The sequence below is a fragment of the Stegostoma tigrinum genome, chromosome 4 (assembly GCF_030684315.1).
Source record: "Stegostoma tigrinum isolate sSteTig4 chromosome 4, sSteTig4.hap1, whole genome shotgun sequence".
Classification (NCBI taxonomy): Eukaryota; Metazoa; Chordata; class Chondrichthyes; order Orectolobiformes; family Stegostomatidae; genus Stegostoma; species Stegostoma tigrinum.
In genome coordinates, this window is record NC_081357.1 from 116,882,450 (window position 1) to 116,902,290 (window position 19,841).

Below are 19,841 nucleotides of genomic sequence, written 5' to 3' on the forward strand. Positions count from 1 at the left end.
CTCTGGATTAACAGTCCAGCAGTAATACCACTAAATCATCACCTCCCTCTGCTGATTATTCAACATGCTTTCAACTTTAACACAGCTTGGAAAAATGGACAGAATGTATTCTGAGTAGGATCATCATCTTCATCACCAAGTGTGAACTGGCAGCACTACTAATGACATAACTGGCTCATTCCTGGAGGACATATTTGCCAAACAGAAGGTGGTGAGGGAACCAACAAGAGGGAAAACCAACTTGACTTGCCGCTCTCCAATCTACCTGCCCAAGGTGTGTCTCATCATGATAGCAGGGTATCCTCATTTAAGCTAGGGTTACATTCCTGAAAATTGTGACTTCAGTGAGAAGGCTTTTCAAGTATTGCATTGATTACTTCAAGGATGAAACTGGATAAAATTGGAGTTAGGTTTTGTGGGTCTTTCTTAGCAGGAAAAAAACCCCATTACATCAGAACTTTCTAAGTTGAAATATAGACATTTAATGTACAGCTGGTACTAAATTCCTACATTGGTAAATGAATTAATTCTTAGATCAAAACAAATGTATAATTGAAAAAGAAAATATAACATGCCAGAGTTCTGTTGCATGAACTAAAAAGTGAAGCATGGAAATGGAGGTGCAGTGCAGAATGCACAGTACTGGATTCTGATCTGCGATGATGATAAACATTGATAATGTACACAAACATGCTAAAAAGAAAACAGCAACATAAAATCTAATGAAATGGCCTCAAAGAATAAATAACATTATAACAAAATAATGGTAAGGGGACAGCACTAAATGAGGGCCACTGTATTTATAGTCGTGACTATTCACCTGGTCCTTTTGGAAACAAAGCCATATTTTCACACTGAGGATACCATATACTGTTTTGTCAGGTACCACTACCTTACTAAATGGCATTGATTCAGAATGGGCATAGGAACTCAAAAGTAGGTATCCATGAGGCATCATGGGTCTTTAGAAGCAGAGAATTCCATTCAACCACCGTCTGTAACCACACAGTCTTGCGGATCTTTCACTTAACGACAATCATCAAGATGGGGAATCACCCTTGCTCAATGGAGCATACAGGAAAAGCAAGTCACAGCACCAATCTGATCTAAATCTGGGGAAATTAAGCCGGTGAATCAAAGCACAATGTGCAGGTCAAACAGTAGAAGAAGCATGTAACAATCAGAGTTAAATGATCCACAAACCAAAGGATCAAATCCAAGCTTTGCAATTCTGCCATATTCAATAAAGAGTGGTGGTGGACAATTAAACAACTAATTTGAAGAGCGGTCCGATAAACATTCTTATCCTTACTGACAGGGAGCCAAGAACAACAGAAGTCAAGGTTGAGGCAAAACTGCTGAATGATTATTCATCTTGATCTCACCAACGTACCTACTTTCAGAGATGTCAGGTCATCTTCAGCCAAGTTAATTCGTTCCACTAAGGACTGAATACAACAAAGGCTACAGACCCTCACAACTTCCAGGCAGTGATACTGAGTACTTGTGCTCTAGCACCAGCTGCAGCCTGATCTAAACTGGTCCTAGTGATGGCCATGATATCAGCACTCATCTGACAAAGTGGAAGACCGCACTGGCTGGTGATACTCAGCAAAAAGGAACTTGTTTTCGTTTGTTAGAGGCTGATCAACCAGCCCCCAAAAGTTTCAAGCTTGTGTCTAAATTTTCAAACAATTCATCAATTATCTTCCCTCCAGAAGTTGGGAAGTTTGCTGATGATTGCAGTGTTCAGTGCCACTTGCTACTTTTTAGATACTGTACTGAGAAAACCTCCAAGCTTAGGCTGATAAGTGGTAAGCGGCATTTACTTTACACAAATGCTAGGCTATGGCTATCTCCCACAAGACAGAACCTAACTATCGCTTCTTGACATTCAATGGCATTACTATTGCTCAATTTGCAATCAGTAACATCATGGAGGTTACCAGTGACCAGGCGAGATATAAATATTGGGGTTATACAACTAAGTCAGAGGCAGGGAATTCTCAGGCAAGAAAATTACCTCCCAACTCACAAAGCACAAGTCAGGAATTCTTTGGAATACTCTCCATTTGCAACTCCATGTCCACCTCCCTCACATATTGACTCCCTCCGCAACAGAAGTACAGTGATTATAGTCTGCAACACATGCTGAAGCAATTCACCAACCTTCTTTCAAAAGCATCTTCCAAACCAATGCTCTTTACCACCTTAAAGGACAAGAGGAACAGATGCATGGCATATTACCATCTGTAAATTCCCCTTCAAACAACTTTCTCCCCTAACTTGTATCGGTATCACCATCATTCACTACTGCTGGATTGAAATGCTCTAAGTTCCTCCCTAACTAGACTGGATATACCTATATCAAATGGACTGCAGCAGCTCAACAAGGCAGCACGCCACTGCCTTCACAAGGACAATTACAGATGAGTAATGAATTATGGAAGGGCAGCGATGCTCACTTCCCACAAATGAAAGAAAATAATAAATATCAAAATGTTTATGCAATGTTGCAATTAGAATAAGCCAATTAATGGGAAAGTGCTCACACTCAAACTCTAGCAAGGATGTACAGTTTAAATTAAATAAACTGAATAATTTTCATTGTTAAGTACAGTTAAGTAGTGATACTCACCTCCTCTGTCAATTTCTCCTTTTGCCTAAGCAATTCTTCAATCTTTTGTTGTGCTTGTTTAATATCACAGTCCAACATTGAACGCTGCTTTTCAGCTTCCAGTAAACGGTTTTCAACTTTTTGCTTTGAACTTCTCTCCTCCTGCAGTTTCTTCTCCATTTCTGTTCAAACAACAATTTTATAAGAAGCGAAACAGAACATGTTCCATTGCAGTGGCAAGACACCGATTCTGACAAAACAAGAATTCCTGCAAATTATACAGCCCCAGGTCTGTGACAAAGCTGTCCTATCATCATTCATAATTTAACGCTATTAAAAAAGAACAGAAAATAAAAGGTTCTTCAGGTATATAAAAAGGAAAAGAGTCATTAAAATAAATGGTGGTAATTTACAGGACGAAACTGCAGAATGCATAATGGGAAAGAACAAAGAGGCAGAGACATGACCAATATGTCACAGTAGATGACACAAAAATGTATTGAATACAAGTGTGTATATATGTATGTATAAAGAAGCATAGTCCAAAATCAAAAGGCAAAAGGGAGGGAGGAATTTGAAACAATCATGATCACTAAAGAAATGAATGTTCCCTCTACGCTGTGCTTGGAAGGCCCTTGCCAATCCATGTGTGGATGCATTAATTTTTAGCTCTGAAAGTCTCTGCTATGCAAGCATCTTGGAGGTTCATGTGGAGACAGGAAAAAATTAGGCTGAATGTATGGTGACAAGTCCCTAAACCAGAAAGTTTGTATGGCAGCACAGACAGTGAACACATCAGTGGTAATCATTCAAATCTCACTAGAATCTGTAAAGATCCAGTAGGCTGCAAAAGTGCAAATGTAACACCATCAGTCAAGGAGGGAGACAGAAAGCAGGAAATGATAGGTAGTTAGGGGCGGCTCTGTGGCCTAGTGGTTAGCACTGCAGCCTCACAGCACCAGGGACCCAGGTTCAATTCCAGCCACGAGCGACTGTCTGTGTGGAGTCTGCACATTCTCCCTGTGACTGCGTGGGTTTCGTTCAGGTGCTGTGGTTTCCTCCCACAGTCCAAAGATGTGCAGGCGACTGACCATGCTAAATTACCCATAATGTTCAGGGATGTATAGATTATAGGGGGATGGGTCTGGGTGGGATTCTCCAAGGATCGGTGTGGGCTTGTTGGGCCGAAGGGCCTATTTCCACACTGTAGGGATTCTACGATTAGCTTAACATCTGTGATTGGGCAAATGCTAGAATCTATTATTAAGGAAACAGAATTAGAGGGACTTCCCAAAGTGGAAGTAGGGGCCTGAAGTAGGGTTGGGAGATTAAAATTTTGGTATCCAGAACTATGAAGCAGCCAACGCCAACATGGAACTTGAACAGTTAAAACAACTCTGCTCCTGTTATCAAAGGGTCCTGATCTCTCAACCCTCCTATTTCATTTTTGCAGTTCTCACTGAGGAGTTGAAACAATTGAAAAACAAATTTTTACTTAAATGGATGGAGTACTAAATGTTGTAATACAAGAGGATCTTGGAGCCCTCATGCATGAATTACAGTAAACAATTAGGAAGGCAAATGGAATGTTGACATTTACTGCAAGGAGAAAGAGAGTCTAAAATTAGGAAAGTGTTCCTGTAACTGTACAGGGCATCAGAGAGATTTCTGTTACACTGAGTAATGGAGGCTGGACCACTAAGCATATTCAAATCTAACTTAGACAGATTTCTAATTGACAAGAGAGTCAAGCGCAATAGGTGCCAGGCAGCAAAGTGGAGTTGAGCTCACAATTATTCAGTCAATATCTTGATGAATGGTGGGAGCAAGCTTAAGGGGCCACATGGCCTATCTCATTCCTATTTCTGATGGTTTTCGAAGCAAAGTGGAAAGTGGTGGAGTCCTCAAAAACAAAATTAGTGCAAAACTCTGGGCACAGAATTCATCATTTCTCTTTGGATGGGAACTGAGATGGAGCATACATCTTGATAGACAGAAACGAAATGAGAAAAATAATCACTTGTAAAACATGTACAAGCTCAAAGTATAAATGCAATGTTGCAATTGCTGTAAAAAAGGCTTTTGAACTATTTAAGAAGGCGATACGAAGTTCAGTTAAATTTTAAAAGAGAACCACCTTAATAATTCAATCAGGTTAAAATGATGCTAGAACTGTGTAAATCTGAAATATAGCTCTTTTCTTTGTGATACCACGGTTGCTTATTCTCATGTTTTTATAAATTCAACTTTTGATCTACCAACAGAATTTTCTTTTCTGAATTTTTTTAAGGAGGTAACATGACTAGCTGGATCAACATTTACTGACTATCTCCCATTGCCCTGGATAACGTGGTGGTGAACAATCTTGAACCACTGCAGTGGATGTTGGATAGGGACACCCACAGTGCCGTAAGGGAGGGAATTAAACGAGCAACAGTGAAGGAATGGCAATATAGTTTCAAGTCAGGATACTACATTGCTTGGATTGGTATCCATTGATGTCAGTTCATCTAATTTCATTCCCTTCTTTAAAATTTTCTCTCATGGCTTGATTGGCCATTTCAGAAGACATTTAACAGTCAATCACAAAAGTATGGGTCTGAAGTCTGAACACAGACCCGGTGAGGACCTCAGTGAGCATGTTGAGTTTCTTTTAATGATAGTGGTTTTAAGTCGTCATAACTGAGAATATTAATCCTTAAAATGTATTTATTAAATCTAAATTCCTCCAGCTGCGTGGTGTATTTTGAAACCACGTCCCCAGAGAAATGGCTGAGCCTCCAGATTGCTAGTCCAATAATATTAACATGACAGGACCTCGTCCTGGAGGTGCACTCAACTCTCAGTTTGTCTTCAGCAAGAAGCTGGCTCACCTTATTTGTTGCTTTGAGATGAGTAAAACTGAGTAAAACTAACTCATTTACAAAGAATAGCCATTAATGCTGCATTAATCAGCAGTTTGTGTATTCGTGAAACAATTAATAATAAATTCATTAATTCTGGACATTATTGTAGGTAGTCTCAGTGTCATCCAGTAGATCAGACATCACACGACACCAGGTTCAACAGGTTCTTTTGAGATTACAAGCGTTTGGAGCGCTGCCCCTTTGTCAGGCGAAGTCCAGGCAGACTTGTGTCGTAGTGCAGTAGTTTAAATGCCCAGTCTATTTTCCCAAAATAGTTGGAAGTGTTAAAAAAAATTAACAAGTCATAGTATTTGCTTCTACTAATATTACCCACGGGACACTGTAATTTTGAGGTGAAATGGGAGGAATTCTTACTTAAAGAAAATCACAAAGGGCACAGCTGAATAGCTCAGCATGGATAGGAACAGGGTGTCACTAAGAGAAATGTAGACTATACAGTTCTATAACACTAGGTGCACAATGCCAAAGTTTCGTGGCATCACTAACTTAGAGGCAAGGACATTCAAGCTGTGATACAAAGAGGTGTTGCAGTTTGGAAAGTCAAAACAAGGTACGGCTTATAGAGTGAATGGCAAAGTCCTGAGGGGTGATGTGGAACAGAGGGACCTAGAAATACACACATATAGTTCCTTGAAAACAGCGTCACAGGTGGATAGGGTGGTGAAGGCGGCATTTAGCTTGGTAGCTTTCATTGATCGAGGCACTGAGTACAGGAGTTGGGGACGTTATGTTACAGTTGTATAAACTGTTGGTGAGGCCGCACTTGGAGTATCATGTACAGTTTTGGTCACCCTGTTGTAGAAAAGACATAGTTAGACTGCAAAGTGTGCAAAAGGTTCACAAGGAAGTTCCCAGGACTAGCAGGCCTGTGTTACAGGGAGAGGTTGGCCAGGACAGGACTTTATTTCTTGAAAAGTAGGAGAATGAGGGGGGGTCACCTTACTGCAGTGTATAAAATCATGAGGAACATAAATAGGATGCATATTAATCTTCTTCCCCAGGGATGGGGAATTGAAATCTAGAGAGCACAGGTTTTAGCTGAGAGCGGATAGATTTAAGGAGGACTTGAGGGGCAACTTCTTCATGCAGACAGCGGTATACATATGGAATGGGCGGCCAGAGAAAGTTGTTGAAGTAGGTCCAATAGCAACATTTAAAAAAGCATTTGTATAGGTACATACAAGGGAAGGGTTTAGAGGGCATTGAACCAAATGTGGGCAATTGGAAATAGCTGAGTGGGCACCATGGTCAGTATGGGCCAGAAGGGCCTATTTCCATACTGGATTTTTGTATGACTGTATGTCTATTAAAGTAAGTTCAGCCCACCTGATACTTAATTTAAGTTGTTTATAATGAATGCTCTTCGCAGAGCAGCAGATTTAATCCGCTGAACCAAAACTCCCCTGTAAAGTAAATAACCTTTCCTTCCTTCAAACTATTTCTATGAAATAATGATTCCATATAATGTAACTTAATGTAATCACACCATGGGGACATCATTCATCTAACTCCCTAGGGCACCAGCTTAGGTATTTACCAAGGAATCATGCACTAAAATAGAAGAGAATGGATTGGACATGATAGGTCCAACCAATCAATATTAGTCAATCATTTTTCGGTTTGTGAAAGTATTCAACAGAAAAAGACGGACGTGGGAGGGATTAGGCACAGCAGGGGAAGGGGATCATCTGCTTTTGTTACTTTGCTGTTCGTAACTCAATGGCATCACAGCTGTTGAATAACACATCACTCGAGGAGAAACAGCATCTGGAAGGTTCTCTAAAGGACAGTGTTTTTTTTTGCAAATGTCACTCTCCAATTTGGGCAAAAGGAACCAAATGCACTTTCAGCAAGCCACATCTCCAGCCTGCTGCATCCTTCATTCTAATTTTCCAAACCAACTGTCTAAGAATATCTAATCCAGGGAAACTGCAGTTCTGAAATAGTGAAGAGTGGCTTGGTTGAGAAATAGCAGACCCAAGTCTTTGCACAAAAATAACTGAATTTTTATGCCAAAATGAACACAGTTAGATCAGAAGAATGGAATTAAAAAAGGTACCAAAAGATTCTGAAAGAAAATTCAAATCTCTAACCTGATCAATCTGAAAAAGGAATGTTTGTATTTTTTCTACATTTCAAAAGGCATCGTTAATTATACCACCTCAAGTTCAAGTGCCTCTCCTCAGGAATATTATAACTAACCTTTCATGGCTTCTGATTTTGCTTCTTCTATTGACTCATAGATCTTATTTTTGTCTGCTAATCGTGCCTTGGTAGCTTTGTGCTCTGCTTCCTCCTGTTCAAGTCGTTGCTGTAATACTTTCTGCTTGTATGTCATATCTATTTCCATATTATTCTTCTCCTGCAAGAAATCCAAGGCAAAAAATTTATGTTTAAAGTAAAATGATCAGACCAGTGCACTTACAAACTACAAAATACACTATTTCACAAGTGATACATGATTGTCAGGGAAAAATCTGGTTTGTTAATTTCTCTTCAAAAGAAGTAAATGCACGTGAGAAAAAACATATCATCTGGGCTTAAGTAAATCGATTTCAAATCAAAAGGTGTTTTACCTTTTCTAAATCAGTCAGTTTATCTTGCAGTTGTCTTTTCTCCATTTCTGTTTTGGCCATTGAGCTCTTACTGCTTTGCAATTCGTCTCCAAGTGATAAAATCCGCCCTGTAAATAAATTGATTAATAAAAGCATATTAAAGAATTGATATACCAGCAAAATCAAAGAACCATTACATGTGAACACAGAACAGAATCCCTACAGCGCAGAAAGAGGCTATTCACACCCATCAAGTCTACACCAACTCCTCTGAAGAGCATCCCATCCAATCCCAGGCTGCTCACTTCACACACATTTACTGCAGCTAACCCACCGAGCCTGCACATTACCAGACACTGCAGAAAATTTACTCTGATCAATCCATCTAAACGACACATCTTTGAACAATGGGAGGAAACTGGAATACCCAGAGGAAACCCACAGTGACAGAGAACATTGAAACTCTATACGGGCATTCCCCTGGGGCTAGAATCGAACCTGTGTTCCTGGCGCTGTGAGGCAACAATGCTAATCAACAAATTTTATTGTAAGGTAAATTCTCATCTCAAACTTGTGCATTCTGTACCCTTTTTTTTCCAAACAGAGATGCAAACGATATGGTAAATAATCTACTCATATCTATTCTTACCATGCCTCATAACATTTTAAAGATCTGCATTGCCTTTCCTCAAAACTTGGAACATATGTGCAATTTTGGATCTTGATACAATGGCTGTAGGGTTTTGGCTTTCCACTTTATTTTAATTCTAATGGTATAAGAGCAAGGAGATGATGTCGGACTTGCACAAGATACTTAGACCTCGGCTAAAATATTGCATCCAGTTGTGGCTGCCACATTAAAGAAAAGATGCGTGTTCGTTGGATATGGTGCATATGTGCTTTATAAGAACACTTCTAAAAAGGAGAAAATTCAATTGAGGATAGACTGAAGAAGTTGGGGCAGTTCTCCTTGGAGAAGAGCTGTTTATAAGAGAGTGGATAGAGGTTTTCAAAATCATGAGCTGGCTAAATAGATAGGGAGAGTTGTTCTTGGTCACGAAAGGAACGAGAGCAAGAGTAGGTTAGCTCAAGTAGTAAGGGTGATGGGAGAATAAACTTCTTCAGTGAGTGCTAAGGGTACAGAATACACTGCCTGGAAATGTGGTGGACACATTTGAGGGGGCACTGGAAGGTTATTTATTTATTGTCATGTGTATGTAGCAATAGTGTGCAAAGATACAAGGTGAAAGCAGGGCATTGATACAAGTTCACTTGAAGAGCCAGTGCAGACACAATGGGCTGAATGACTTCCTGTTATACCATACCAATTCTGAGATTTTAAATTTTAGAGACATCGCTACCATTTTAATTTGAAACCACAGTACACAATTTTATATTTAAAAATCGATTCCAAAGACACATGAATCTGAGTACTGCTACAAAAATACACATTTTCCAATCTTGCACTCATCACGATAATTTGAAAGAAATACCAATGCAACAGGAAGGCAATATTTAAATTGTATGAGAGGAATGTGTTAACTGGTTGGCAAGAGGACTCGGTATGGTAGAGGAGTTGCCAAAGGATATACACCAGGTAATGATGAGTGACATTAAGATGACAGTTAACTACCATGCTTTGTTTAAATTTTAAACCAAGCAGATGAACTCCAAGTGGTCAAGACTGAGACATGAACCTGTGAATGATATCATCTATTTTACGGAGCTAAAACAGGCGCAGTGTGCATGCGTTTTCTTTCTGTCTGCAAACTACCTGGCTCTGTAGATTAATGAATATAACTTCAAATGCATGCAAGTACGCCACACTTGTTTCTGTGGTTTTTCACACAATCAGGACTATTTAAGCGAACATGATCTAATCACAGAATCTATTGTTGGACACTGCTGAGACCTTTGTAAGACAGGTTGGCTAGTTAAGGTCCCTACCTTGTTGTTATTAGCAGTCTAAGGGATATGTTGATATGATTTGCAAAATTCTTTGACAAAACACGCAAGCTTGAAGAACAGCATCTCATCTTCTGCTTGGGGACATGCACTCTTCAGGATTCAGTACTGAGTTCAAACATTTTAGGGCCTGAACGCTTCCTAAAACCCCAGGCCTTGACATCACATGGGCTACTTTTAGCACAGTCAATCCATTTCCACCTACTCATTGCCCCCATTACCAGCTTTTCTCCTTCCCCTGAATTACGAACACACATCCTTTGCTTCATGTCTTTTTCTCTCTCTGGACCCAATCTCCACCTTTCCATTCATGCCTTTATCTCCCTCTTGGCCGTGTTCAGTCCCACTTGGACATCACCACCATCTCTACTGACATAATTCGGTGCCTGACTTACCAGTGGTTTTAATTTTCGATTCTCATTTTTTAGTCAATTCCTTTCGCACCAGTTCCCCTCCTGATCTTTTTCATCTAATTCCTCTGTGCTCTTCATTGCATTCCTCACTCTACCACTAGCAGACATGCTTTCAGCCATTTAGGGCAATATTCTTTAATATTGTCTGCCTCTCCTAGTCTTTTTATCCCCTCAAAGACCCACCTTACAACATTTTTCTATTCCACGTGTCTAAATGACCTTCAAATAGTTTTTGACACTGACATTATTCTATTTACACAGGTTTTGTTTTAGTCACAAAAAAATTTGCAATGAACCAGCCATTTTGCCACACTTGCTCAAAACAATAGAGCCATTTTTTACAATTGATATGCATTGGATTCATGATCTACTTTATCTCAGTGTGGAGTATGGTCATGCCAAAAAGCTTTCTGATAAAGCCAAACAAAATGACAAGATTACTCAATGTTTTTGAGGAAGGGTCACCAAATCTAAAACGCTAACTCTGATTCTTCTTCAGAGATGCTGCCGGAACTGCTGAGCTTTTCCAGTAACTTCTGTTTTTGTCCTGATTTACGGCATTCTCTGTTCTTTTGGTTTTTAATCAAACTGTATCCTTCCACTAATACTTCCAAATCAGTGGCCAAAACACATTCCTAGCCCGCTAAACAAGAAATGGCATAATCCATTGCAGAGTGACAGAGACAAATACACTTGAACATATTTTTCTTAGTAAACAAATGATATTTAGGGAAACCTACCCTTTTGTTAATCTCATATGGGATGAAGTCTTGGATTAAAGATATCAAATGGTATTTGTTCATCTAAATATAACCAAATGATACACTAATTCTTCATAAGGGAATTAATGAATGATGAAAGAGCTGATGGGTTTGTCAAAATCAGTGCAAATATTAACTTGAAATTAAAAATAAAGCAAAATAAAAACTGAAAGAACTGTGGATGCTGTAAATCAGAAACAAAAACAGAAGTTGATGGAAAAGTTCAGCAGGTCTGGCAACATCTGTGATGAAATAAATCTGAGTTAACGTTGTGGGTCCAGTGATCCTTCCATAACTTTAAAAATAAAACAATGGATTATGGTTACAGGATGGTTAGATATCTTGTGAAAAAGATCCCTGCAAGAATAATGATCCAACTTCAAGGTAGATGGTGCTATCTACCACCCAAAATACTCTACCACAGATTGAAGATGTAAAGTGAACTCTGAATTTCTATACAGTTTTACATTTAATGAATAATTATATCTCCCTTCTGAAGAATGATACAATAAAATTTAGTTGAATGGCAGTAGTTTTATAATAATTTCATCTATTATGTTGCCTTCAGAGGAAGAATTGATAGTTGGGCAAGTTCTTGGAGGTCTGCTAGGATTTAAGAAACAGTTTATTTTTCTTCTTCACCTCCCCCAGCATGCCCAAAAATCAGTTTTGAGACAGGAGAGTCTGGGGTGGGGTAAAATATTATGTAATAGATATCATAAAGTAATAGAAATATTATTAGCATGAGTCTTATTAATAGCCAAGGTACAATAGTTACAGAACAATCAATTCTAATCACAGACATCGTGACATCTGCTACCACATACACAGTTCAGAGCTTTAAAAGCAGTTTCACGTTTCAGCCACATTAAGAAGTAAAGAAATCTAATAGTTACATCTGTCTTAATAACTGATGCAGGCATTTAGAACATTCATCATACCTTGTAAATCACTGATCATCTCAGAACCGTGAGTACGGTCTCTTCGTTCAGCTTCTAGTGCTGACTGTAAACTTATGTAGTCCTTTTCAAGTTTCAGCTTGGTATTATCCAATGTAGCATTTTTGTCTTGTAGCTCTCTGTTGTTAGTTTCCAACTGCCCTAATTGCTTTGAAAGTTCTGTCTGGTTCTTTCGTAGCCTCGCTGCTGTCTCAGATTCTGTCCGCAGTAAGGCATTAGCTTCATCCAACTAGTTTTCATGAAAATAAAACAAAAAGTAATGATCAAATATTGTCTGAATACATCTTCCATACCTTACCTGCAGGTGATGGGTAAATGCATACACAGCATTTCGCACACAAACATGTGTCGTAGCTTATCATCTGATTATATAGATACGTTTATCATACATAGCAAGCATACATTTATAAAGGGAAAGATTGAAAGTGAAACATAGCACTAGGACAAAAGGCCTGATTGCAGAGCAATATTTTATGAAGGAAGACCCATAAGAGCGTTCTACAATGAATTTTTCATCTTCAAGACTGTGATTGATTGGGATATTCACCAAGTGAAATTCGATGGAAGCAGTTTTTGAACATTGATCTGCAGTGCTGCACACCAAACTTTCTGAATATCTAAAATAAAAGTTGCAGTACAAGTTCTCTGACACAAGTGCTGATATGTTTAAATAATTTGCCAGAATCCAGTGCTGAGGTGTGAATGCATAAAATGTGTTCTGGACAAATTACCAAGGGATAACAGTAGGTGGAATTGCCCGTCAGCAAAAAATCAATCTCATAATAGACAACAGGAGAAAATTTGCAACGATAAATTATATGACATATTTCAAGTGGAACAAGAACAATGAAATGATCAAGAGGCAGCACTTAAAGCAAACTGACCTAATTGAACAAACTTGATATTAATATTGAAATTCACTTGCCCAGCTCACACAGCTACCATCAACTTTAAGACGACAAAATCTAAATGCTGGCATATTTATTTTGCTGCTTATGCAAATGTAAAAGCTGCCATATGTTTACAAGAAAATCTAATGATTGGGTTGAAACTTTAATTAGCTGACAGCCCGCCAAGTGGAAAACTATTCTGAAGGACTGTGGGCAATAATAAAAATAAACGCTACAGATATGCAAAGGGTTTTATTGCATGCACAGCTCCATTATCTTAGGAATGCCAACAGAGATGAGCACTACACTATTATAAGCCGAAACTGTTTTCAGACCTGAAAACAGAAGGAAGATCATTGAGGGAAAACATTGAAAACAACTGCAAGTTGAGGAATTCATGGAGGAATACGTTAACAGAGATGACTGCATTGCAAAAAATTACACCGTAAATATCTTTCTTTGTGCCAGATATCACTCCAGATATGACACTGTTTCCTCCCTGACTCAACAGATTGGTTTTCCTTCCTGCCATCTTTGGTTAAATACCTTGATTTTGAGGGCAGTAGCTCTCTTTTCACCTCTGAAATTTATCTCAATTTTAGACTCAGGTTGTAATGACACAAATGTTTCTCATCAAACCCAAGAGAGCATTGGTGAGCATTTTTCACATTGTAACTTAAGATACCAGCATCATAACTGTGCTGGAAGAGCTTAACAATATGCTTTGGCATACAGGTCTCCATCACTACACCTATTCAGATGCTTCCTGATATCAGGTGGGCTGAAGTGAACTCTACACTGGTGGGGCAATTATAAGCAGCCAACAAAGATCAGCTAATCTTCAGTTCTGTCATAAGATGACTGTGACAAAGTATTGTCTTTGTACATGCACTTCTTCCTTGGGGTTACTTGTATAAATGTCTGTCACCATTTGTGAAGGGACAGCAATGTTTTGACCAATTATATTGACATGAATTATAATGAACTGAGCAGGTACATTTTAACTCAGAAAAGTTTAAAAAATGTAATCTGAGAAAGTAAATCTTAATTTTATTTATTGACATGAAACAAAATTGTTTTTTTTTCCCCCCTCAAACACATCAGTAAGATTTTGTTATAATTCATCAATGCTCTACTGGGGATAAAAATGGAAAATGTTTAGCTTATGTTTCTGAAGGTCAAGCCACAGGAGTCCTAAAAAGGTCAAATAATACCAGTTTCAGTAAGATATTACCACATATATAGTCAATGCACAAGTAATTCAGTTCCGTTGCCTTGAACCAATTGCACAAAATTACTTGCAAAGATAGTTTAACTAACCTGTCTCTGTAACTGAGCCATTTTCTCATTTGAGATTTGAGAGTTCTGATTCTTTTTCTTCAAATCTTCAAGTTGATCCTTCAGACTATTAACTGTGAAGCAGAATTTTCTTATGAGTACCCAATGAAATGACATATTCCAACTGGCTAATCATCTGAAAAGTAAATCTTGCTCTTCTATACAACACTAACATGCAACTTTAGAAGATCTCTCCCTCTCTGTCTTCAGGTTGCAACTGCTAGGAAGGCATTGGCAACCACATATATCCATTTGTTGCAGCCACAGGCTGCCCAAGTCAAGTGCCCAAGTCCTGAATGACTTCAGCCTAGGGTTTTACAAGAAGTGGCTAGTGAGCAAGAGGCCTTAATTTTTTAAAAACTCCCTGATTCAAAGGTGGTCCCATTAGATTGCAAGATAGTGAAAGTAACTCCTTCATTCATCAAAGTTGGCAGACAGACACAGTGAGATTAACAAGATAACAAAGCGTGAAGCTGGATGAACACAGCAGGCCAAGCAACATCTCAGGAGCACAAAACCTGATGTTTTGGGCCTAGACCCTTCATCAGAGAGGGGGATGGGAAGAAGGTTCTGAAATAAATTTGAGTGCCTCATTCTCATTTCCAAGTTCTAATATTTTAAAATATATTCCATTAATGCACTGATTATTGTTCAAACCTCTGCAATAGCATTTATTTATATATACAGATACATTAACTCCTGTTATACCCCCACATCGCCTAGCCTGTTGTCATTAAGCAAATATTTCAACCTGTCTTTACAGATTCAAAGTGAATATCCTCACACTTGAACAATGAACTTCAGACCCATAGTTTTGCCTATTTCCCTTGGCTAATTCCTTCTTTCATCCACCCAACCCTCATTTTGTGTCATCTAAAACATCAGTTTACATAAACAAAAACTGAAACCCCACTGTCAGGGGATCTATTAACTGCTATTTTTAAGCACAGTAGTACCTTGCCAAGCATAATCCTGGACAGGGCATCTACTAACTGCTATTTTTAAGCACAGTAGTACCTTGCCAAGCATAATCATAGCTGTGCTGGAAGAGCTTAACAATATGCTTTGGCATACAGGTTTCCATCACTACACCTATTCAGATGCTTCCTGATCAGGTGGGCTGAAGTGATTAACACTGCAGACCGGCTGCTGTGTTTACCTACTGTACAGCTGCAGCTACACTAAGTAATTTATTAGTTGGGAGATACTTTGGGTTGTTTTGACAACATCAACGGTGCTTTAGTGACACAAATTCTCTTTTCCTTAAAGTACAAAATCAAATGGATGAGGTGCATTTTCTTCTAAGAAAGTGGTTAAGTTCACTTTTAGAATCTTGTTGCTCTCACAACAGTAAGGTGGTAACTCCAGAATTTCTACACAATGATGGCAGGAAATGGAAACATTATGCAAGCTAGGGCAGTGCAAGATTTACAAAAGAACTTGGAAATGACTGATTAGTAATTATTTAGTTGTTTTGGTGGAGGAGATCAGTGTGCTGAGAGCTGTTGCCAAAGTAGCACTGTGAATTACTATTGGGTCACCTGTAGTTGCTGAGAAAGTCATGACGTACCAGTGAAGTCTACACAGCAATTGAGCAGAAAGATTTAAAAGGGACCTGACGGCCAACTTTTTCACACAGAGGGTGATGCATATATGGAATGAGCTAGGCAAAGTGGTAGGCGCAAGTACAATTGCAACATTTAAAAGTCATTTGGACAGGTACATGAATCGAAAAGGTTTAAAAGGAACTGGGCCAGAAGCAATCAAATGGGGCTAGTTTAGTTTGGGAAACATGGTTAGCATGAACAAATCTGTTTCTGTGCTGTATGATTCAGTGACATTATAGTAGCATAATGAAGATCAAATAGACTGTTCTAGTCTGAATCGTATCAATATTGAGTTAACTACTGTCTGGCACCTCCAAGACAATGATGAGCATTCCATCACAACCTCGAGTTGAGCTTCGGCGATGGTAGGGGGCCATTAAAGCATCAGGTGGTGAGTCATTTGGCAGACAACTCTGCCTGTCTGAAGCTCTTGCTGCCTTTGTGTTGGTGACTGATCAGTCTGGATGACTGGATATGATCACTCAACAGTTTGGCTTTAGGCGAATGATATTCAGGGTGGGTGGGACTCAGCCATCATGCTAATGTTGAAGGTTAGGGGAAGGGGGTTGTTAGAGATAATTACTATCTAGTGCTTTTGAAACCTGAGTATGACATACTCTTATCGGCTCAAGCCGAGCTGTCCTCCAGGTCCTACCATAATTTGGCCTAAGTTGCTTCATCACCTGAGATCTTAAAAATTGAACTGTTTGTCAAAAGACGCGCGTGATTTCACGAAGGCTTTTTGGTGCTACATTATCAAGTGCTAATGCAGAGCTGTTCTCACCTATCATAGCTTGAGATGGCATGGAAAGTCAAAAAACAAATGGCTTTCTACAATCTATTTAAGTATCTTCTAAGTCACAATCCCAAGCGAGGTTGGTGGAAAACGATGGTAGTAGAGAATTGGTAAAAACAATTTAGCTAATAAACACTTTCTAAGTTTGTGCATTTTAGGTTATTTCTCCCTTTTTCCAATTTGTTATGCATTCCATTTAAGAAGGGAGAATATAGGGATTATACTAAAGAGGCTCGATCACAAAAAATCTTGTGTGTTAAAGCCATCCCCTACTCAAAGATCATAAAGTACAGCAAATTATTTCTTTAAACCTTTCTGCCATGTTAAGGTCAATCCAATTAACTACCCGCTATTTTTATTGTTTCAGGCTGACACTTCCATTGTCCTACCTCTGATGTGAATTTGTAACTTGTCTAAGCATATAACAGAACATAAGGCGCTGTTTCTTGGGCTTCAACTGAGCTTCATTAAAACAATATAGTAGGTTAAGAACAGAGGGATCAAAGAGGGAATGGGACAGAGAATTAAAATGACAGGAAATGGGAAATTCATCATTATACTTGGGACTAAACTAAATCACCCAATCTGCATTTTCCATCACAAACTAAGGAGACCACATCATGAACAGTAATCTCAGTAAAAGGTATAAAACAAAGAAATTGTTATCTGCCTTGCAGAAGGAACAGCACCTAGCTTGCAAGTGGGCAAGTTAACCAAGTTCAACAGTGAATTTGATAATTTCAGATCACGGCTACTGCTTCTAATTTCAGTGAGTGGTAGAGGTTATGATTTTTGTAATTTTCAGTTCAATTTTGTTTGTTTTAGTTTCTGTCACCTTGTTTTGTATTGTGCCATAACTACCTTTGCCATTTTATCGCTCCTGTCTTCCAACCAGCATAAAACATTCCCATTTGAACATCTCCCTACCTGTGCAGTCACTTAAAACCTGTCAAAGCTCTGATGAAAGGTTACTAAATTAAACGTTAACTCTTTCTCTGTCCGTAGATGCAACCGGACTGCTGGATATTTGTAGTTTTTCCTTTTATTTCCAGCATGTGTAATATTTTACTGCTGTTACATTTATTGGGCTATACATCAGACAGCTTTCACTCTGTTTATAGTTTCCTGGTGTAATTCTTGCTACAATTGAAAATGTAATGCTCTTGTACATTCAAGGCTTACCTTCATTTTCTAGGCCACGCTTTTTATCGGCTTCCATTTCAGCTTTACGGTGATATTCTGCATTCTTATGCTGAAGAAGTGCTTTTTCTCGTTCCAACTGCCTTAACGCTGATTCTGCATCTTTTCTGCAAGTTATCTAAATGTCAGAGGCTTAATCAGTAAACAGAACCTTTTGTAAATCTTCTCAGTACATATACTTTCACTAAAATTCGAGTTCTAAATGAGCACAATTTTCAAATAATTCATTTGGATTTATTAGTTATATTTTTACTTATGGTTATTAGAAAATCTAAAACCAATAAACTAAAAAGTGTGCAAAAAAACACCTAATTATGCAATGTGAGAAAATTAATAAATCTGATACAATTTATCACAATTTGTCCCATTTCAAACTGCAACTTGTTATTTAAATAATGTAAACGTAAAACGGCACCGACCTCTATGAATAACAGAAAAGCACTAAATAAAGATTATCAGAAGGAAACTTACTGTAGGAATTACAGACCAAATGCACACTGTTTTGCACTCTCAGTGACTGGAATCATATTATTGGTCAAAATTAACTCAAATTTCCACTACATTCTCCTATTATGCAATCCCCTGAAGTCAAAGCCCCATGCTCAGTTACGCAGCAAAACAAACAAAAAATTGAGAGAATACAAATATGTGCTGTGATAGAATCACCCAGCATGATGAAATCATATCTTTAAAATTATTTCTCTTACAAGTTTGGTTTGTATGCATGTTACAGTTTTGCTTCAGACTTCCGGTGGAGAACTACAAAGTAATCTAACCAGTTGAGTTACTACAGAAAAATAAATCCTAACGTGATTAAAAACAAAATATCCTTAGAATCTAAAAAAAATTCAGAAAGCCTTGCAGGTTTTCTTTCTAGAGCATTGTCACTTTATCACATTTTTATTTTTCTTCACTATTTATCTATCCTGAATATTAGCATGTGAATGATAGATGATTTTCATTTTCTCGCCAATGCCAGAATGAGTGCCACAGTAATATAACTGGTCCTTTTTTTTTTCTATTAATTGTGGCCACCTCGGATCTGGTTTTCTGTAGAAAGTTTTATTGGATCCCTCTCCTCACGCATTGATCTCTATCCCTTAATCTCGTTCGAAAACCTCAGGATTAATCTATTTTGACCCATTCAACTCCAATAACGGCATTTATAAAAGTTTCATACCTTTAAAGAAGCAAAATAAAAACCTAAAGAACTGCAGGCGCTGTAAATCAAAAACAAAGCTAGTAATTCTTGGAAAAGCTCAGCAGGTTTGGCAGCATCTGTAGAGAAAAATCAAAGTTAATGTCTCAGGTCCAGTGGCCCTTATTCAGAAGCTTCTTCTGAAGAGGGGCCACTGGGCCTGAAAACTGAACTTTAATTTCTCTCCACAGATGCTGCCAGACCTGCTGATCTTTTCCAGCAATTTGTTTTTATTTCTGATTTCCAGCATCTGCAGTTCTTTCGGTTTTTTGTTCTTCGATTTGTTGGGAATTTTTTGAATCTTAGAAAATCATAACCCGTATATTTACCACCATTGCTGACAAGGATGTACACCATCATTTTAGCTTTTAGCCCTTTAACTTTCTCAAATAGTACTCTCTGATATTAATTACTTTCACTTCTTCAATCTTTTCCCCCGGGTTATCCTCTATTTACAGCATGTAGTTTTGTCTTTACTATGAACAGAATATGTGTGTTCACTGTCTCCGCCATTCCCTTATTCCCCATGATAATTTATCCTGCCTCTGCCTCTAAAGGACCAACCTTAGCCATTCTCCACCTTTTTATGTACTTGTAAAATCTTTTACATATGTT

The 19,841-nt window shown here is 38.4% G+C and overlaps 1 protein-coding gene across 5 annotated transcripts in view; it reads right to left on the minus strand.

The window, feature by feature from the left end:
• Positions 1-19,841, minus strand: part of rock2a (rho-associated, coiled-coil containing protein kinase 2a) — a 210,561-nt gene that overhangs the window by 51,663 nt on the left and 139,057 nt on the right. For all 5 annotated transcript variants that reach the window (XM_048530490.2, XM_048530491.2, XM_048530492.2 and 2 more), the window contains exons 13-18: positions 18,011-18,146; positions 14,408-14,499; positions 12,180-12,426; positions 8,121-8,227; positions 7,747-7,906; positions 2,639-2,799 (exon numbers count right to left, since the gene is read on the minus strand). In XM_048530490.2, the coding sequence (XP_048386447.1) occupies positions 2,639-2,799; positions 7,747-7,906; positions 8,121-8,227; positions 12,180-12,426; positions 14,408-14,499; positions 18,011-18,146 (903 nt within the window). The remainder of the gene's footprint in view (positions 1-2,638; positions 2,800-7,746; positions 7,907-8,120; positions 8,228-12,179; positions 12,427-14,407; positions 14,500-18,010; positions 18,147-19,841) is intronic.